This window comes from Ornithorhynchus anatinus, chromosome 3, assembly GCF_004115215.2.
Source record: "Ornithorhynchus anatinus isolate Pmale09 chromosome 3, mOrnAna1.pri.v4, whole genome shotgun sequence".
Classification (NCBI taxonomy): domain Eukaryota; kingdom Metazoa; phylum Chordata; class Mammalia; order Monotremata; family Ornithorhynchidae; genus Ornithorhynchus; species Ornithorhynchus anatinus.
Window position 1 is genome coordinate 92,057,650 of NC_041730.1, and position 16,767 is coordinate 92,074,416.

At 47.2% G+C, this 16,767-nt stretch overlaps 1 protein-coding gene across 1 annotated transcript in view; it reads left to right on the forward strand.

Moving 5' to 3' along the window:
• Positions 1-3,518: 3,518 nt before the first annotated feature.
• The window catches only part of RICTOR (RPTOR independent companion of MTOR complex 2), a 122,477-nt gene continuing 109,228 nt past the window's right edge, over positions 3,519-16,767 (forward strand). Inside the window, exons 1-2 of the mRNA XM_029058982.2 lie at positions 3,519-3,614; positions 3,825-3,872. Coding sequence (XP_028914815.1) covers positions 3,566-3,614; positions 3,825-3,872 — 97 coding nt within the window. The 5' untranslated portion in view covers positions 3,519-3,565. The remainder of the gene's footprint in view (positions 3,615-3,824; positions 3,873-16,767) is intronic.

The following is a 16,767-nucleotide window of genomic DNA, read 5'->3' on the forward strand; positions in this document are numbered from 1 at the left end:
CTGACCCCAGGGCTCAGCTGTCCCTCTGCCCCTCCCCCGAGATGTTTTTGTTTTGCGTTTTTACTCCCCTTTTCTTATGTGGTCAGTCACCAGCCTCCTCCCCTTCTCATTCTTAGATTGGGAATTCTTTGGGCACCAGGCCCTGCGTTCTCTACCAACTCTGTTGTATTGCACTCTCCCAAACTCTTAGAACAGTGTTGGTATTTGTTAAGCGCTTACTATGTGCCGAGCACTGTTCTAAGCGCTGGGGTAGACACAGGGGAATCAGGTTGTCCCACGTGGGGCTCACAGTCTTAATCCCCATTTTACAGATGAGGTAACTGAGGCACCGAGAAGTTAAGTGACTTGCCCAAAGTCACACAGCTGACGAGTGGCCGAGCTGGGATTCGAACCCATGACCTCTGACTCCAAAGCCCGTGCTCTTTCCACTGAGCCACGCTGCTTCAGTGCTCTGCACACAGTAAGCATTCACTAAATTCCTTTGATTAATCGATTGATTGATTCATGCAATTATTAGTAGCTGTAATAATAAAAAAAAAAATGGTGGTATCGGTTAAGCGCTTATTGTCAGTCACTCTACTAAGTGTTGGGGTAATAATAATAATGTTGGTATTCGTTAAGCGCTCACTATGGGCAGAGCACTGTTCTAAGCGCTGGGGTAGATACAGGGTAATCAGGTTGTCCCACGTGAGGCTCACAGTTAATCCCCATTCTACGGATGAGGGAACTGAGGCACAGAGAAGTTAAGTGACCTGCCCAGAGTCACACAGCTGGGTAGATACAAGATAGTCTGGACACAGTCCCTGTCCCACTTAGGGCTCACAGTCGCAATCCCCATTTTACAGGTGAGACGACTGAGAACTCAGGTCTTTTAACTCCCAGGCTGGTGCTCTCCACCGGCTTTTAATACAGTGCTTTTCACATGGTAAGTGCTTAATAAAATATTCTTACTATTCAGTTGTAAACTCCCTAAAGTCAGGGACTATGCCTTTACTTTGATTAAAAACTTTTGATTGCGTAATACAGGGACGGGGTCTGTGTGTAATTCCCACTTGTAAACTCCTCCCCAGTGCTTAATAATGTTGCTATTAGCTCATTCAAATGTGAGAAGATCATAGTTAGACCCAAATGGCGTGCTGAGAAGCTGCATGGTCTAGCGGAGAGTGTCCGGGCCTGGCGGTCAGAGGTCATGGGTTCCAATCCTGGCTCCTCCACTTGTCAGCTCTGTGACCTTGGGCATGGAGCTTCATTTCTCTGGGCCTCCGTTACCTCAGCTGTAAAATGAGATCACAAGTTGTGAGCTCCACGTGGGACAGGGACTGTGTCCAACCTGATGATCTTCTGTCGATCCCGCACTTAGCAGAGTGCCTGACACATAGACTTTAGGGAGTTTATAACCTAATAATTCATTCATTCAATAGTATTTATTGAGCTCTTACTATGTGCAGAGCACTGTACTAAGCGCTTGGAATGTACAATTCGGCAACGGATAGAAACAATCCCTGCCCAGTGACAGGCTTACAGTCTACTAATAATAATATTTTATTTAGTAAGCTCACAGTGGGCAAGGAGCCTGGCTACCAACACTGTTGTATTGCACTCTTCCAAGTACAGCGCTGTGCGTACAGTAAATGTGCAATCAATACAATCGATTGATGAAGTGACTGTTGCATAGCACTCTCCCTAGCTCTGAGCACAATAATTGCTCAATAAATATCACTGATGATACTGAAAGAGCTTAACAAATACCATAAAAAGTGGCAGCTCAATAAATACTATTACTCTTCCTACTAATCAATCGATCAGGGTAATTAGTGAGTGTTCCTGTGTCCAGTGGCAAGAGCCCGGGCTTGGGAGTCAGAGGTCATGGGTTCGAATCCCAGCTCCGCCACTTGTCAGCTGTGTGACGGTGGGCAAGTCACTTCACTTCTCTGTGCCTCAGTTCCCTCTTCTGTCGAATGGGGATTAACTGTGAGCCTCACGTGGGACAACCCGATTACCCTGTATCTACCCCAGCGCTTAGAACAGTGCTCTGTGCCTAGTAAGTGCTTAACAAATCCCAACAGTATTAATATACTAAGCGCTTGGGAGAGTACTCAGCAGATGCATTCCCTGCCCTGCCAGCTCTAGCTCCACTCCTCACACCCTCGGTTGCCGACTCGGTGGGAAGAGGAGAAGAAGCTCACTGTGGGCAGGGAATGTATGGGTTGTAATGTAATATTGTTGGGAAGCAGCATGGTCGAGTGGCTACAGCACAGGCCTGGGAATCAGAAGGTCATGGGTTCTAATCCAGGCTCCGCCACTTGTCTGCTGTGTGACCTGAAGCAAATCCCTTCACTTCTCTGGGCTTCAGTTCCCTCATCTGTAAAATGGGGATTAACACTGGGAGTCCCACATGGGACAGGGCCTGTGTCCACTTTGATTTGCTTGTCATCCCCCCAGTGCTTCAAACGGTGCCATCACAGAGTAAGCGCTCAACACGTACCATTATTATTATTATTATTATATTTCACTCTCCCAAGCACTCGATTCCGTGCTCTGGCCACAGTAAGTGCTCAATAAATAGGATTGAATGAATGAAAGAAAGAAGGAAAGAAGGAAAGGAGAAAAAGAAAGGAAGGAAAGAAAGAAAGAAAGACAGGAAAGGATGAAAGAAACAAGGGACAGAAAGAAAAAAGGAAAGGAAAGAAAGGAAGGAAAAGAAAGAATGAAAGGAAGGAAAGAAAGAAAGAAAAAGAAAGAGGGAAAGAAAGGAGAGGATGAAAGAAGAAGGAAAGAAAAGAAAGAAGGAAAGAAAGAAAGGAAGGAAAGAAGGAAAGAAAGGAAAGAAAGAAAAAGAAAGAGGGGGAAGAAAGGATGAAAGCAAGGAAGGAAAGAATGAAAGGAAAGGAGGAAAGAAAGGAAGGAAAGGAAAGAAGGAAAGAAAAAGAAAGAGGGGAAAGGATGAAAGCAAGGAGGGAAAGAATGAAAGAAAAGGAGGAAAGAAAGAAAGGAAAGAAAAAAGCAAAGAATGAAAAAGCAAAAGGGGGAAGAAAGAAAGGATGAAAGCAAGGAGGGAAAGAATGAAAGGAAAGGAGGAAAGAAAGGAAGGAAAGGAAAGGAAAGAAGGAAAGAAAGAAAAAGAAAGAGGGCAAAGAAAGAAAGGACGAAAGCAAGGAGGGAAAGACAGGAAGGAAAGGAAAGAAAGAAAAAGAAAGAGGGCAAAGAAAGAAAGGACGAAAGCAAGGAGGGAAAGACAGGAAGGAAAGGAAAGAAGAAAAAGCAAAGAACGAAAAAGAAGGACGTTAAGAAAGGCAGGACGGGAAGGGAGGGAAGGCAGGAAGGACGACAGGGGGCGCCCCACCTTCGGCGGCGTGCGGCCAACGGGGCGGTTCCCGACGGCTGAGGCGCGGCCTCGCGCTCCGTGGCGCGCGCGCGCGCCGCCGCCCCCCCTTCCCCCGGCCCCGCCCCCTCCCCCCGCGTGCCCCGCCGCCCGTTTGCGCAGGCGCCGGGCGTCGGGGGCGCGCTTGGGGCTCTCGCGCGATCGGGCGAGGTTTCCGGTGCGGTGAGGGAGCCCCCCGGCAATATGGCGGCCAGCGTCCGCGGCCGCTCGCTCAAGCACCTCCGCGTCCGAGGTGCGCGCCCCGGGACCCCCCCCTCCCCCCCCCCGACCCCGCCACGCCCGCCGCGACCCTAAACTGCGGAACATCCCCAAGGGGGGCGGGGGGACCCCCAAAAGCCGCGCCGCCGGCGGGGGGGAGGGGCGGGGGGGGGGCGCGCCGAGGGGAAGGACCGGTCCGCTCCCCCGCCCCGCTCATCCCCTCTTCTTTGTGTCTTCGTCGCAGGGCGGAATGACAGCGGCGAGGAGAACGTCCCGCTCGATCTCAGCCGAGGTAACGGCCCCAGGGGCGGCGGCCCGGCCCCCCTCCCCTCCCCCGTGTCTGTCTTTCTGGCGGCCGCCGCCCCCGGGAAGCGCCCCACGGGACGGGAGGGGGGGGGGGGGTCGAGAGGAGGTCTGAAGGACGAGCCGCCGCATCCTGCGCCCCCCTTCCTCCCCTCCCAACATGACGGGGACCCCCCCCCCTTCCTGCTGCTGCTGCTGCTGGTTTTTGCAGCTCCTGTTTTGGCTGCCTCCGCTGCAGCTGTTTGGGTTGCTGCCGCCGCACCTGTTTTGGCTGCTGCTGCAGCTGTTTTTTACTGCCGCTGCTTCTGCCGCACCTGTTGGGGCTGCTGCTGCCTCGGCTGCAGCTGGTTTAGCTGTTGCTGCGGCGGTTTGGGTTGCTGCTGCTGCTGCTGCAGCTGTTGGGGCGGCTGCTGCTGCCGCCTCTACTGCAGCTGTTTTGGCGGCTGCTGCCGCCGCCTCTACTGCAGTTGTTTTGGTTGTTGCTCCTGCTGCAGCTGTTTTGGCTGTTGCTGCAACTGTTTGGGCTGCTGCTGCTGCCTCTACTGCAGCTGTTTGGGCTGCTGCTGCTGCTGCAGCTGTTTGGGCTGCTGCTGCGGCTGCCTCCTCTACTGCAGCTGTTTTGGCTATTGCAGCTGCTGCTGCAGCTGTTTGGGCTGCGGCTGCTTCTGCTACAGCTGTTTTAGCTGTGGCTTCTGCTGCAGCTGTTTGGGCTGCTGCTGTTTTGGCTCCTGCTGCAGCTGTTTTGGCTGCCTCAGCTGCAGCTGTTTTGGCTGCCGCTTCTGCTGCAGCCGTTTTAGCTGTTGCTTCTGCTGCAGCTGTTTTGGCTGCTGCTGCTCCTGTTTTGGCTGCTGCTGCAGCTGTTTTGGCTGTTGCTTCTGCTGCAGCTGTTTTGGCTGCTGCTGCCTCTGCTGCAGCTGTTTTGGCTGCTGCAGCTGTTTTGGCTGCTGTGGCTGCAGTTTTTGGCTGCTGCAGCTGTTTTGGCTGCTGTGGCTGCAGTTTTGGCTGCGGTGGCTGCAGTTTTGGCTGCTGCTGCAGCTGTATTGGCAGCCGCTGCAGCTGTTTTGGCTGCTTTTGCTGCAGCTGCGTTTACTGTTGCTCTTTTTGTTGCAGCTGTTTTGGCTGTTGTGCTTCTGCTGCAGCTGTTTTGGCTGTTGCTGCTTCTGCTGCAGCTGTTTTGGCTGCTTTTGCTGCAGCTGCGTTTACTGTTGCTCTTTTTGTTGCAGCTGTTTTGGCTGTTGTGCTTCTGCTGCAGCTGTTTTGGCTGTTGCTGCTTCTGCTGCAGCTGTTTTTGCCATTGCTGCTTATGCTGCTGCGTAGCTTTGTGGCAGGAACCCAGGCTTGGGAGTTTAGAGATCGTGGGTTCTAATCCCGGCCCCGCCACTGGTCTGCTGTTTGACCTTGGGCCAGCCACTTCACTTCTCTGGGCCTCAGTTCCCTCATCTGTAAAATGGGGATTGAGACCGTGAGCCCCACGTGGGACGATGTGATTACCTCACACCGGCCCCGGCGCTTAAAACACTGCTTGGCACATAGTAAGCACTTAACAAACACCATCGTTATTGAGCTCCCCGTTTAGACCGTGACCCCGTTGTTGGGCAGGGATTGTCCCTACCTGTTGCCCAATGGTACCGTCCGGACGCTTAGTACAGTGCTCTGCACATAATAAGCGCTCAATAAATATGATTGAATGAATTAATTTTTATTATTTGCCGCTGCTGCTTTTGCCGCAGCTGTTTGTGCAGCTGGAGTTGCATTGTTTACCGGCAGCCTCCGAGATGGGGTTGTTTACATCGGGGGTGGCGGGAATTCCCCCTCTCTCCACTTTTTCGTGCCAGTCCCCCATTCACCCCATAGTCACCCCAGAGGGGGACGATTTAGGGAGTTCAGAGCTTTGAGTTTCTGTCCTCCCTTGACCGATTGAGAAGGCCCGCTGCCTACGGTGTCTGAACCTCCCCTCTCTCCCCCAGCCCCCAAGGAAGTCAGGCTTGGGCCGCACGGTTGTTGGGTTTCAGTCTGCGATTGAGTCAGGGCCCTTGAATCCTAAACATTTGGAAGCCCATCCTTCGGAAGCCTGTGCGATTGAGTCAGGGCCCTTGAATCCTAATCGCTTGCAAGCCCATCCCTTAGCAGCCTAATGATCCTTCTAGACGCCTTCTAGACTGTGAGCCCGCTGTTGGATAGGGATTGTCACTCTCTGTTGCCGAATTGTACTTTCCAAGCGCTTAGTACAGTGCTCTGCACACAGCAAGGGCTCAGCAGATACGATCGAATGAATGAATGATGTAGAAACGCGGACAACTTCTCTCTAGCCGGGTGGCTGACGGCGTCAGGATTCCGTTATTTGTTTGTTTCGAGATGGGGATCGCCTGTGGTTTATCGTTGTTTTTTTCTTAACCGGATTTTGGCCTGATTAGGACTCGATAGGATGTACCTCTTCCTATATTTTGAGAGAGAGAGAGAGGCGAAGCTTTGGTAAATGAAAGAAGGAAAGAGGGGTTTTTTTAACCAGATTTTGGCCCGATTGGGACTCGATAGGATGTACTGTATTTTGAGAGAGAGATACTAAGGCTTTGATCAATGAAAGGAGGAAACTTAAAAGCAGGCCTTTAACTCTTGGGTATCTTGCAGTGGGTCTTTTTAGTCAAGGACTGGGGTTCAGGGGAGCTTTGGTAGAGAGAGAGAGGGGGGAGTTAGCAAAATGCCGCCCCCCCCTCCCCCCCCCCCGTAGACTGTGAGCCCATTGTTGGGTAGGGATTGTCTCTCCTCTGTTGCCAAAAAGTACTTTCCAAGCACTTAATACAGTGCTCTGCACGCAGTAAGTGCTCAATAAATACAGTCGAATGAATGAAGCGCTTCACCGTATTTATTGAACACTTCCTGCGTGCAGAGCCCTGTACTAAGCACTTGGGAGAGTACAATACAACAGGATTAGCCAACCCATTCCCTGCCCTTAAGGAATTGACTTCAGCAACGGAAGCAAAGACTGAGGTCAGCGATGGAAGGAGAATTCTCATCAGGAAAAGCCTGAAAGTAACGTAGTCTGTTAGGGTTTCTTGGGTGCTGCTGTGGTGAAGAAGGAGGCAGTTGAGGACTGCAGTAGCTGGGAGTGTATATTATCAAAAAGGGGAATTTGGGGACGTGCACGCCCGTTTTGAGAACTTTATAGGAAAACAAAACTTGTTTTCCCAAAGATGAAACTTGGCATGCTGATCCTGAACCAGATGTAGTTTATTATCAATTGATTTTCTATCTGAGCAGATGTTTTCTTAGATCCAGGGTAAAAAGTTCATACTAACGCCTGAAAATATTTCGCACCTTGCACTTAAAGAAATGGTGGAAAAAAATCTAACTAGTTCTCTTGATTCATGGATTGCAAAGATGACTTAGTTTATCAACGCAGCTGATGGCTTCTAAATATATTTCTGCTCTATACAGTCGGAAAAACATCTGACTTTAAAAGGGACTTGGCCTACTGAGATCATTTTATTAATGGGTCACATGGCCTGCTTTCCTTGGATTGAGAGTGTTTTATGCTAGAGAACTGTTTGGATTTTTTAAAAATAAGGTAATGAATGGCCCTGTGGGAAGAGCGTGGGCTGGAGTGTCAGAGGATTGGGTTCTTCCACCTCTTCACTCTGTCACCTTGGGCAAATGACTTAACCCCTCAGTATCCTCATCCGTACAGTGGGAATCGAATACCTGTTCTCCCTCCTACTTAGATTGTGAACCCCATGCCGGAAAGGGATTTTTGCCTGACCCGATTATCTTCTACCCTAGCACTTGGTCAGTGGTCAGGGCTTAATAATAATGATAACTCTGGCATTTGTTATCATCAGTGCATTGTATTTAGCTGATGAATAGCCTAATAGCCTAAGAAAGAAACTCATTGAGCTGCTGTAAAGTTGTCTAGGAGTGAAATTTCAGGAGTTGCTTGAGACTTCCACTTGACCTTCTGGGTCCACGGAAGAGTAAAGATGCTCGGTTTGGTGAGTCAGCTGCATGCAGAGTAGATTGCAGTCTTAAAAACATTAGGGTCTGGTTCCCTGACTAGTAAAATGTCTCAGCAGTTTTGCCCCATTCTACGCGTATACCAAAACTTCAGTTTTTCGGGGGGGTTTTGGATGAGTCTCTTCTCTGAAAAAGACCATTCTGTATACCGGCCTTTAGAAATTACCCCCACGAAAACAGTTTCATATTGAAGTATTGTAATATAGGAATTGTGTCAACTGTATTTTTTTTAACCAAAAATAAAACGCCAAAGAAGAACCCTAAAATGACTCTTGAACATTATTCTTCAGTGATCATAAAACATGATCTCTCTGAGGTTCAGTTACTTGGACTACAGGCGTATTGGTCACGTGGGCCTGAGTAGCTTTCACGGTAAAACCTTGGCTTTAAATAGTTTTGCTTTATGCTCCGCAGATGACTAAAATTCTTTTGTGATTAAAAAAAAAAAATTAGGAATACTGGTGACCTTGTTGATAAGATTTTATGTTGTACTGATGGAACAGGCCTTATTGCCATATATCATTTGTCGCATGGAAGAGAAAATAGTGGACAGTGGCAACGTCTGTGTTTACAGAATTAAGGCGGTGCTGCTTCAGAGGGAAAAGCAGATGCAGTTGATGAACGTAGCTTGGGCTGTGGCCTGAGTGGTCGGAGGACCAGAACCTCACTGATCAGATGGTTAATCTCTCCTCGGGAGATACCTCTGTCAAGACCCCCAGGACGAGATTCCTACCCCAAACTCCGGATGTGGCCTTGGATGGATTATTTCATCTGATGGTACATCAGTTTACCAATTTACATTGGGCATGTCATCTCTTTCCTACTGAGGATTGAGAGTTCATCAACTGTTCTGTGAAATTCCTGGAGAGAGACCATAAATACTCGTGAATTCTCTTGAGGCTGGGTGTCGGAATATTTTAGTTGTTGAACCGACTTTGAAGATGATGGTATACTGTGGAATTTTTTGGTCAAATTGCATAGAAAGCTAAAATAAACAGCGAAAGGCTAGGAGCAGAGCTGCAGATTTTCCACATATTTACCAGTTAGGGTTCAGAATTGAAAGTGTCTCCCACTGTAGACTCTGACTCCTCCTCTAGACCGTAAGTTTGGTGCGGGCAGGGAATGTGTCTTATAGTGTTATCTCTCCCAGACGCTTAATAGAGTGCCCTGCATACAGTAAACGCTCCATAAATACGGTTGGTCCAAAGATGAAAACGAATCATAATTATTTTGTGGTGCAGAACTGAGGTGTCTTTTAAAAAGGAGTTATTCCATCTAAAGTAGTTGGTATTTCTGACACCTCAGTTAATACAAAATTATTAGCTCTGCAGATGCTAATCTAAAGAATCTTGATTCTGAAGGTAACTTGGCACATTTTTTCCCCTGCCAATGATGATTCGAATCCCGGCTCTGCCGCTTGCCAGCTGTGTGACTGTGGGCAAGTCACTTTACTTCTCTGTGCCTCCGTTACCTCATCTGTAAAATGGGGATGAAGACTGTGAGCCCCACGTGGGACAACCTGACTCCCCTGTATTTACCCCAGCGCTTCGAACAGTGCTCTGCACATAATAAGCGCTTAACAAATACCAATTATTATTATGATGAAGATTCAAACAACATTTTTTTCCCCTTGGATTGATGATTCAGAGACTTCTTGTTGGTCAGTTTCGTAGTTCAAGAATTTAAGGGAAGAATTTGGAAAAGATCTGGAATATGTGCAGGCCTCAACCTAGCTCTTTCCTGTATAGCTCAGAGACAATAAAATTCCAAGTTGACCAGAGGAAACCCTATGCAGAAGTAGTAAACAGCAGAGGGAAGCCGAGAGTTATTGGGAGGGGAATCCAAACCCAAACAAACAATCATTTAGATGTATGCCGAAGGCAGCACACAGCAACTGAGATGCCGAATGCTATTTTTAAAAATTTAATTAGCCTAACATTTGGTGAAGGCTCATCCTGTGTTTGGTAAATCGTTCAGATAACGTTTTGTTCTTGAAAATCAGTTACCTCCTGGCTGCCATCGGGAAACATACGGATCAGCAGCCTCTTGGCTAAATCAAAGGAAAATCAATGCAGAAGTATGTGAAAATATAATTTTTTCCGTTTGTTAACTGAGAAATCTGAAAATTATTTTCTGTATTAATAATGAAATTAAATCTACTTTTGAGTTCAAGCCGTTTTAAGCCGTGACTTTACAGTATTGTATATTCTACTGTTTGAAACAGACTGAGGAAGTAAATTGGTTTTAATGTGTTTCTAAAGGCTTGAAATAGGGAAACCCTGCAGGAATTTTTAACTGGAATGGAAGTTGTGTGCAAACGAAGTTGAAAGTAGCATTTTGCATTATAGTTCTGGAGTGGCCAGTGAGAACAAGACCAGGAGAAACAGAAGCCTTACCACTTCCGTGCCGTTCTTCCAAATATTGCTACCGTACTCATCCGTGGAGTAAAAGTTGACGTGTATGTGTCTAAAGGAGGCGGCGTGGTCTAGTGGAAAGTGTGGAGAATGGGGAGTCGGGAGAAATGAGCTCTCGTCCTGGTACTGTCCCCGACCTGCTCTGTGATTTTTGGGTGAGTCACTTAACCATGCTGGGCCTCAGTTTTCTCCTCTGTAAAATAGGGATGATCGTGTCTGGCTCTCTTTACTTCACAGGGCTCCAGTGGGGGTACAGTGAGACCATGTTAAAACACTTTGGAAATGTAAACACGCTGTCCAAAAAAACCAAACAACCCTCGAATACCAAGTTGGCAGAGTGATATCGTTGGAGAAAGAAGGGTCATAGAGGACATTTAGGAGTTCCTATTCTCCATCCTATTTTCGATTTACTTCAGTTATTGAGGGGAGGGCATGCAAGACAAAAGATCAGTCAAAAATGTAACAAGCGTGTATCTGCCTGTCATCAGTCGGGGCCTAGGGGAACGAGCACAGGGCTGGGAGTCACAGGACTTGAGTTATAATCCCGGCTCCTCCACTGTTTTTTTTTAATGGCAGGCGTTAAGCGCTTCCTATGTGTCAAACACTGTTCTAAGCCCTGGGGTAGGTACAACTTAATCACTTCAGGCACAGTCTCTGTCCCACATGGGGCTCACAGTCCAAGTCTGTTGAGTGACCTTGGGCAAGTCACTTGGCCTTAGTACAGTGCCATAGCAAGTGCTTAACAAATACTGTTAAAAAAAAATCAGATGTTATGCATGTATTTAGCTCTCTAATCAATCTGTTGTACATTTCACATCCCAGATGCTGAATGGAATGAAGCAGAGGAGAGAATGAAGAAGCCCCTGTAGTTTTGTGTACAACTTCTTGCGTTGGGAATTTTGAACTATAAGGTCTTGTTCTGTTCTTGGTTTCCCTGACAGTGGACACATGGTTAGGTGCGTTATCGTGGGAGTGGGTGCCCAGCTTACATATGTGACGGTTTAAATATTTTTGAGCATTTAGTTAGAAGTGGGAAGGTAATCGTGATATGGTGGTAGATTCTAAGTAGCTATTGACGACTTTTCTTGTGTGGAATGACTGCGGGGGGAAGTAGCTCTGTTTGGACTCAAATTGTATTCCGTCATTTTTGAGCAGAACAGTTTATAACTCAAAATAAGCCAGAACATTTTTTCCCGTTATGTCACTCAGCAGCACAGCTAAGGAAACCTGGGGTATGATATGGGATTAGTTTAATGAGACAAATGGTCTACCATCTCTTAAACCACCAAGAAACCTAAAAATAGGAGAAAACTGTGATATGTGCTTTAAGGTGGGCATTTTTTAAAATGGCTCTTTCCCCCATGAATATTTGTCTTTAGTTCTCCTAGAGTTTTAGCGTCTGTGTGCATTTTGGTTGACTCAAACAGAAGAGGCTGATTAGAAAATAGGTGGTTTTGTGTTAAAAGAATCAAGTTTAACAACCACAGTAGAACACTGTAAGGGCTGAATGAATCTTACGAAATCGAAACTGTGGCTGTGGGTCTTCCATCGTGCTGGTTCTGATTTTTATTCTGTAATTCTGTGGCACTGTAAAATTGAGGTGTTGTGGCCAATGTAGCCAACAACCGATCAGACGAGCCATGGAAAAAGAAAGTATGCCACTTACTGAGGCAAGTGTGCCTTTTCGTCTCTTTACAGGAGACATTTACCTCCACCCTGATGGTAGGTAATTGGTCGATTCCTTTACTCTTTGTTCCTCGGTGTCTTGTAGCTGTAACTGGCCCCTGTCTCGGGGAGTTGGCTGCCTCCCTTTACCCACCTTCAATAGTATTTACTGAGCGCTTACTATGTGCCGAGCACAGTACTAAGCGTTTGGAATGGACAGTTCGGCAACAGATAAGAGACGATCCCTGCCCAGTGACGGGCTCACGGTCTAAATGGGGGAGACGGCAAAGCAAAACAGAACAAAACGAAAGCAAGACACCATCATCGAGATAAATAGAATCAAGGAGATGTACACCTTATTATCGAAATAAATGGGGTAATGAATAATATATACAGATGAGCACAGTGCTGAGGGGAAGGGGGAAGACCAGAGGGTGGGGGGAGAGAGGAGGGGAGGAGGAGTCCTGAGGTTGCAGTAGAACTGCTCTCCTCATTCTCATTAGAGCCCTGCTGAGTGCTGAGTCGGACAAGTCCGGAAGTTTTGCCAGTCGGATCCCCGTTTCTCCTGTGGCTGTGCCCATTTGGGCCTTCCCCGCCTAAGCCCTCATTTCCCCTACCCTCTCTCCCTTCTAGGTTATTCAGGTGTGCGTTTAAGTCCTTAGCCCCAAAGCATTCACGTCTTGTCTTACGCTGTCAAGTCGTCTCCAACCCGTAGCGACTCCATGGACACATCTCTCCCAGAACGCCCCACCTCCATCTGCAGTTGTTCTAGTAGAGTATCCTTAAGAGTTTTCTCGATTAAAAATATGGAAGTGGTTTACCATCGGCTTCTTCCGCGCGGTAAACCTGAGCCTCCGCCCTCGACTCTCTCCCGTTCCGTTGCTATCCAGCACGGGTGAGATTTGACTTGTAGCAGATTAGCTGCCTTCTACTCGTTCCTAAGTACTGTTCTAAGCGCTGGGCTAGATATAGGCTTATCAGGTTGTCCCACGAGAGGCTCACAGTCTTAATACCCATTTTACAGATGAGGGAGCTGAGGCACCGAGAAGTGAAGTGACTGGCCCAGAGTCACACAGCTGACGGGAGGCGGATCCGGGATTAGAACCCATGACCTCTGACTCCTAAGCCCGTGCTCTTTCTACTAGTCACGTTGCTTCTCTCCAAGACCATAGCCCCCCTCAGCCCAACCTTTGCAGGGCTCCGTCTCTGGGGCTACGGAGGCAGAGTTAAGTCATTTCAGATTTCTTCGCCACGTTCCGCCTCCCTTCCCCATTTATTTCACCTCTAACGATCCTTCCTTCCTGGTTTTTACCTGGCTGGCTTTTACCTTGTCCCTACCTGTAGGGAGAGGAACTGTAATTAGGCTGGCCCACGATTGCCTGTTTGTATAGATTTTTATTTCTCCGGTGTGGTTGTTTAAGGGATAGAAAAGTAGAGGAGAGTAACTATACTAGTTCCCACCTTACCAGGCTGATATCGAGAGGGTTGGGAAAAAAACAGGATTTTCTGATTTAGTAAGCTATGTTTGTAATAACATAATTGAGTTAAATGATTGAGGTGGTTAAAATTGGTCCAGTATTCCAAAAAGTAATAGGATCAATCGAAGAATTGTGTTGAATGGAAAGTACTTCACGGGAAGCCTAATTAACATGTCAAGTTAACTAATCAGTAAGGCTCATTAAAGCTTACCTGCATCCCCGTGAAGAAGAAAATGATATTAATTTCTAGTAAGGAGATACAAATCAATGGAAAGTGAAATAGAAATTCAGTGCTATGATGTTGGTAATCTTGCATTTTTGATTAAAATGACTTAGCTGTATTTCTCTTCTTGAATGTCATTCAGATCCTTTGCCCTCAACTTTGGAAACCTTGAGTCCTGTTGCATGTTTAATTTGTAGGTGTAGAAACTAAGGTATTCGTTTCTAAGAACAAAAGATACGTATCTTTTGGAATGTGCTGGGTGAAACTCCCAAAACAAGAGACTGTACTTGAATGACCTTCAGAGGTCTCTTAGCTTTAGGATTTCTTGACATCCAAGTCCGATGTTTTAAAAGCAAAACAAAAACTGCTTCTAGCCAGTGCACCGAAATAATTTCCTGGCTTTTCATTGGTTCAGGAGAGGCTAAAGCTCATTTACTGAAGATCTGCAAACCAAAAACATAATGTGACCGAGAAATGCAGCTCAAAACGGGGAGCAGGTCGGGGTTTTTGGTGAATGGAGAACATAAGTTTCTGAGGATGTTCCTACCTCTGGCCTGGAACTCCCTCATATCAGACAGATAATTCTCTCCCCCACTTCAAAACCTCATGAACAGTTAGCCAATGAAAAACCCTAAAATGAGCAGAATGTATTTTTTTTTTTTTTATCAATTTAAGGGTAAACTCCTAAAACTTACCAGAAGGTAAGGCCAGTGCATTCTCCTCTGCGTTTCAGGATCTGGCAGTTTCAAAGGGATGAAGTTACTGACTTTGGCCTAGAGGAAAGAGCCTGGGCCTGGGAGGGAGAGGACCTGGTTTCCAGAAGCAGCGTGGCTTAGTGGAAAGAGCCCGGACTTGGGAGTCAGAGGTTGTGGGTTCTAATCCCGGCTCTGCCACTCATCAGCTCTGTGGCTTTGGGCGGGTCACTTCACTTCTCTGGGCCTCAGTTACCTCGTCTGTAAAATGGGGATTAAGACGGTGACCCCCACGTGGGACAACCTGATTATCTTATATCTACCTCAGCGCTTAGAATAGTGCTTGGCACATAGTAAGGGCTTAACAAATGCCATTATTATTATCTCCTCCAAGAAGCCTTCCCTGACTAAGCCCTCGTCTCCTCTTCTCCCACTCCCTTGTGCGTCGCTCCTACTTGCTCCTTCATTCATCCTCCGTCCCGTCCCCAGAACACATATGTATATATATCTGTAATTATGTATATATGTAGTAATTTATTTACTTATCCATTTATATTAATGTCTGTCTCCCCCTCTAGACTGTGAGGTCGCTGTGGGCAGGAATGGGTCTCTTTGTTGTTACATTGTACTCTCCCAACCTCTTAGTGTACGGTGCTTTGCACACAGTCATTGGTCAGTAAATTCATTCAGTAGTATTTATTGAGCGCTTACTATGTGCAGAGCACTGTACTAAGCACTTGGAATGTACAAATCGATAACAGAGACAGTCCCTGATACGAATGAATGAATGGGGAGTTGGGGGAGAGGCGAGAGCCGCAGCCCTCATTCATCCAGTCGTATTTATTGAGCGCTTACTGTGGGCAGAGCACTGTATTAAGCGCTTAGAAAGTACAGCCCGGCAATCAAGAGAGACAATCCCTGCCCACAATGGGTTTACAGTCTAAGGGGGCGGGGAGAGGGGAGGAAGAGAAGACATCAAAACAAGTAAACAGGTATCAATAAAAATAAATAGAATAGTAAATATATACATAAGTGCTGTGGGGCAGGGAGTGGGGGGAAAAGCAAAGGGAGTGAGTCGAGGTGACGTGGAAGGGAGGGGGAACTGAGTAAAAAGGGGCTTTGACTGTTACGGCAGCAGCAGAAGCTCTTGTTGCTGCTAAACTCCTTCTCACTGGCAGTTTCTAAGAAAAGTGGGTACGATAAGCCACCGCTCTCCTGATGCTCAAAGCCCTGCTAAAATCACTGTGTCCTCCAGGAAGCTTTCCTTGATTAGTCTCTCGTCTCCTCAGCCTATTTACCCTCCCTCCTTACTGCATCACTTACCCCTAAGGAGTCACCCCACTCCCACAACACTTGTATGTGTACATGTCCTTATATCCGTTTCTCTCCCGTCCCTGTATCTTATTTTAATATATGTTTTTCCCCACTATAGTGTAAGCTCCTTCAGGGCAGAGAGTGTGCTTCCTTTGATTCTGTACTCTTAATAGACTCCTAGTATGGTGCTCTGCACACAGAAAGAGCTCAGCACCACTGATGGATTAGACTGTAAGCTCATTATGAGCAGGGAACGTGTCTGCTGATTCTGTTGTACTCTCCCAAGCGTTTAGTACAGTGCTCTGCGCATAGTAAGCGCTTGATAAATGACTGAGCGATCGGAGAGAATATTAATGGCTCAGCACAGATCATCAGTTGTATTTTTAAAACAACTCAGCTCAGTTTCTACTCATGGTAGAACGTGGCGTGCTTCTGTTCTAACCTGGAGTCCTGCGAACCACAGGTAGTACCGGTTTGGTGTCTTGCCGAGGGAGAGGCAGCGGTGACCTTGAACAGACCCCGGGGTAGCTGAACAATGCTCATTCATAGTAAGCATCAGTCAATACCATTGATTAATCTAAATGGCAGGGATCCGGGAAGGGCGGCCTAACAAATCCTCGTGGCCCCACTACACAAGAGCTGGTCTCTCAAAATCCCACAGAGATGGAATTTCGTTGTCAGGAACGTTTGAGGACTTAGTGTACATTTCCTAAATACAGTTTCTGACGGTTTTTTGGAAGCTCTGAACTTCCTAGTGTCAAGGTTCGGCCTGGCTCAGTGGTCATGAGTTCGAATCCCGGCTCTGCCACTCGTCAGCTGGGTGACTGTGGGCAAGTCACTTAACTTCTCTGGGCCTCAGTTCCCTCATCCGTAAAATGGGGATGAACTGTGAGCCTCACGTGGGACAACCTGATCACCCTGTATGTACGCCTGCGCTTAGAACAGTGCTCTGCACATAGTAAGCGCTTAACAAATACCAACATTATAACATTATTAAGGTTTTGGGACATCTTTGGCACTCAGTTCCCTGGGCCCCTCTCAAATTTGTCTCCTTAGTCTAATCCCTCTCCAGCCACAGCACGTGAGATGA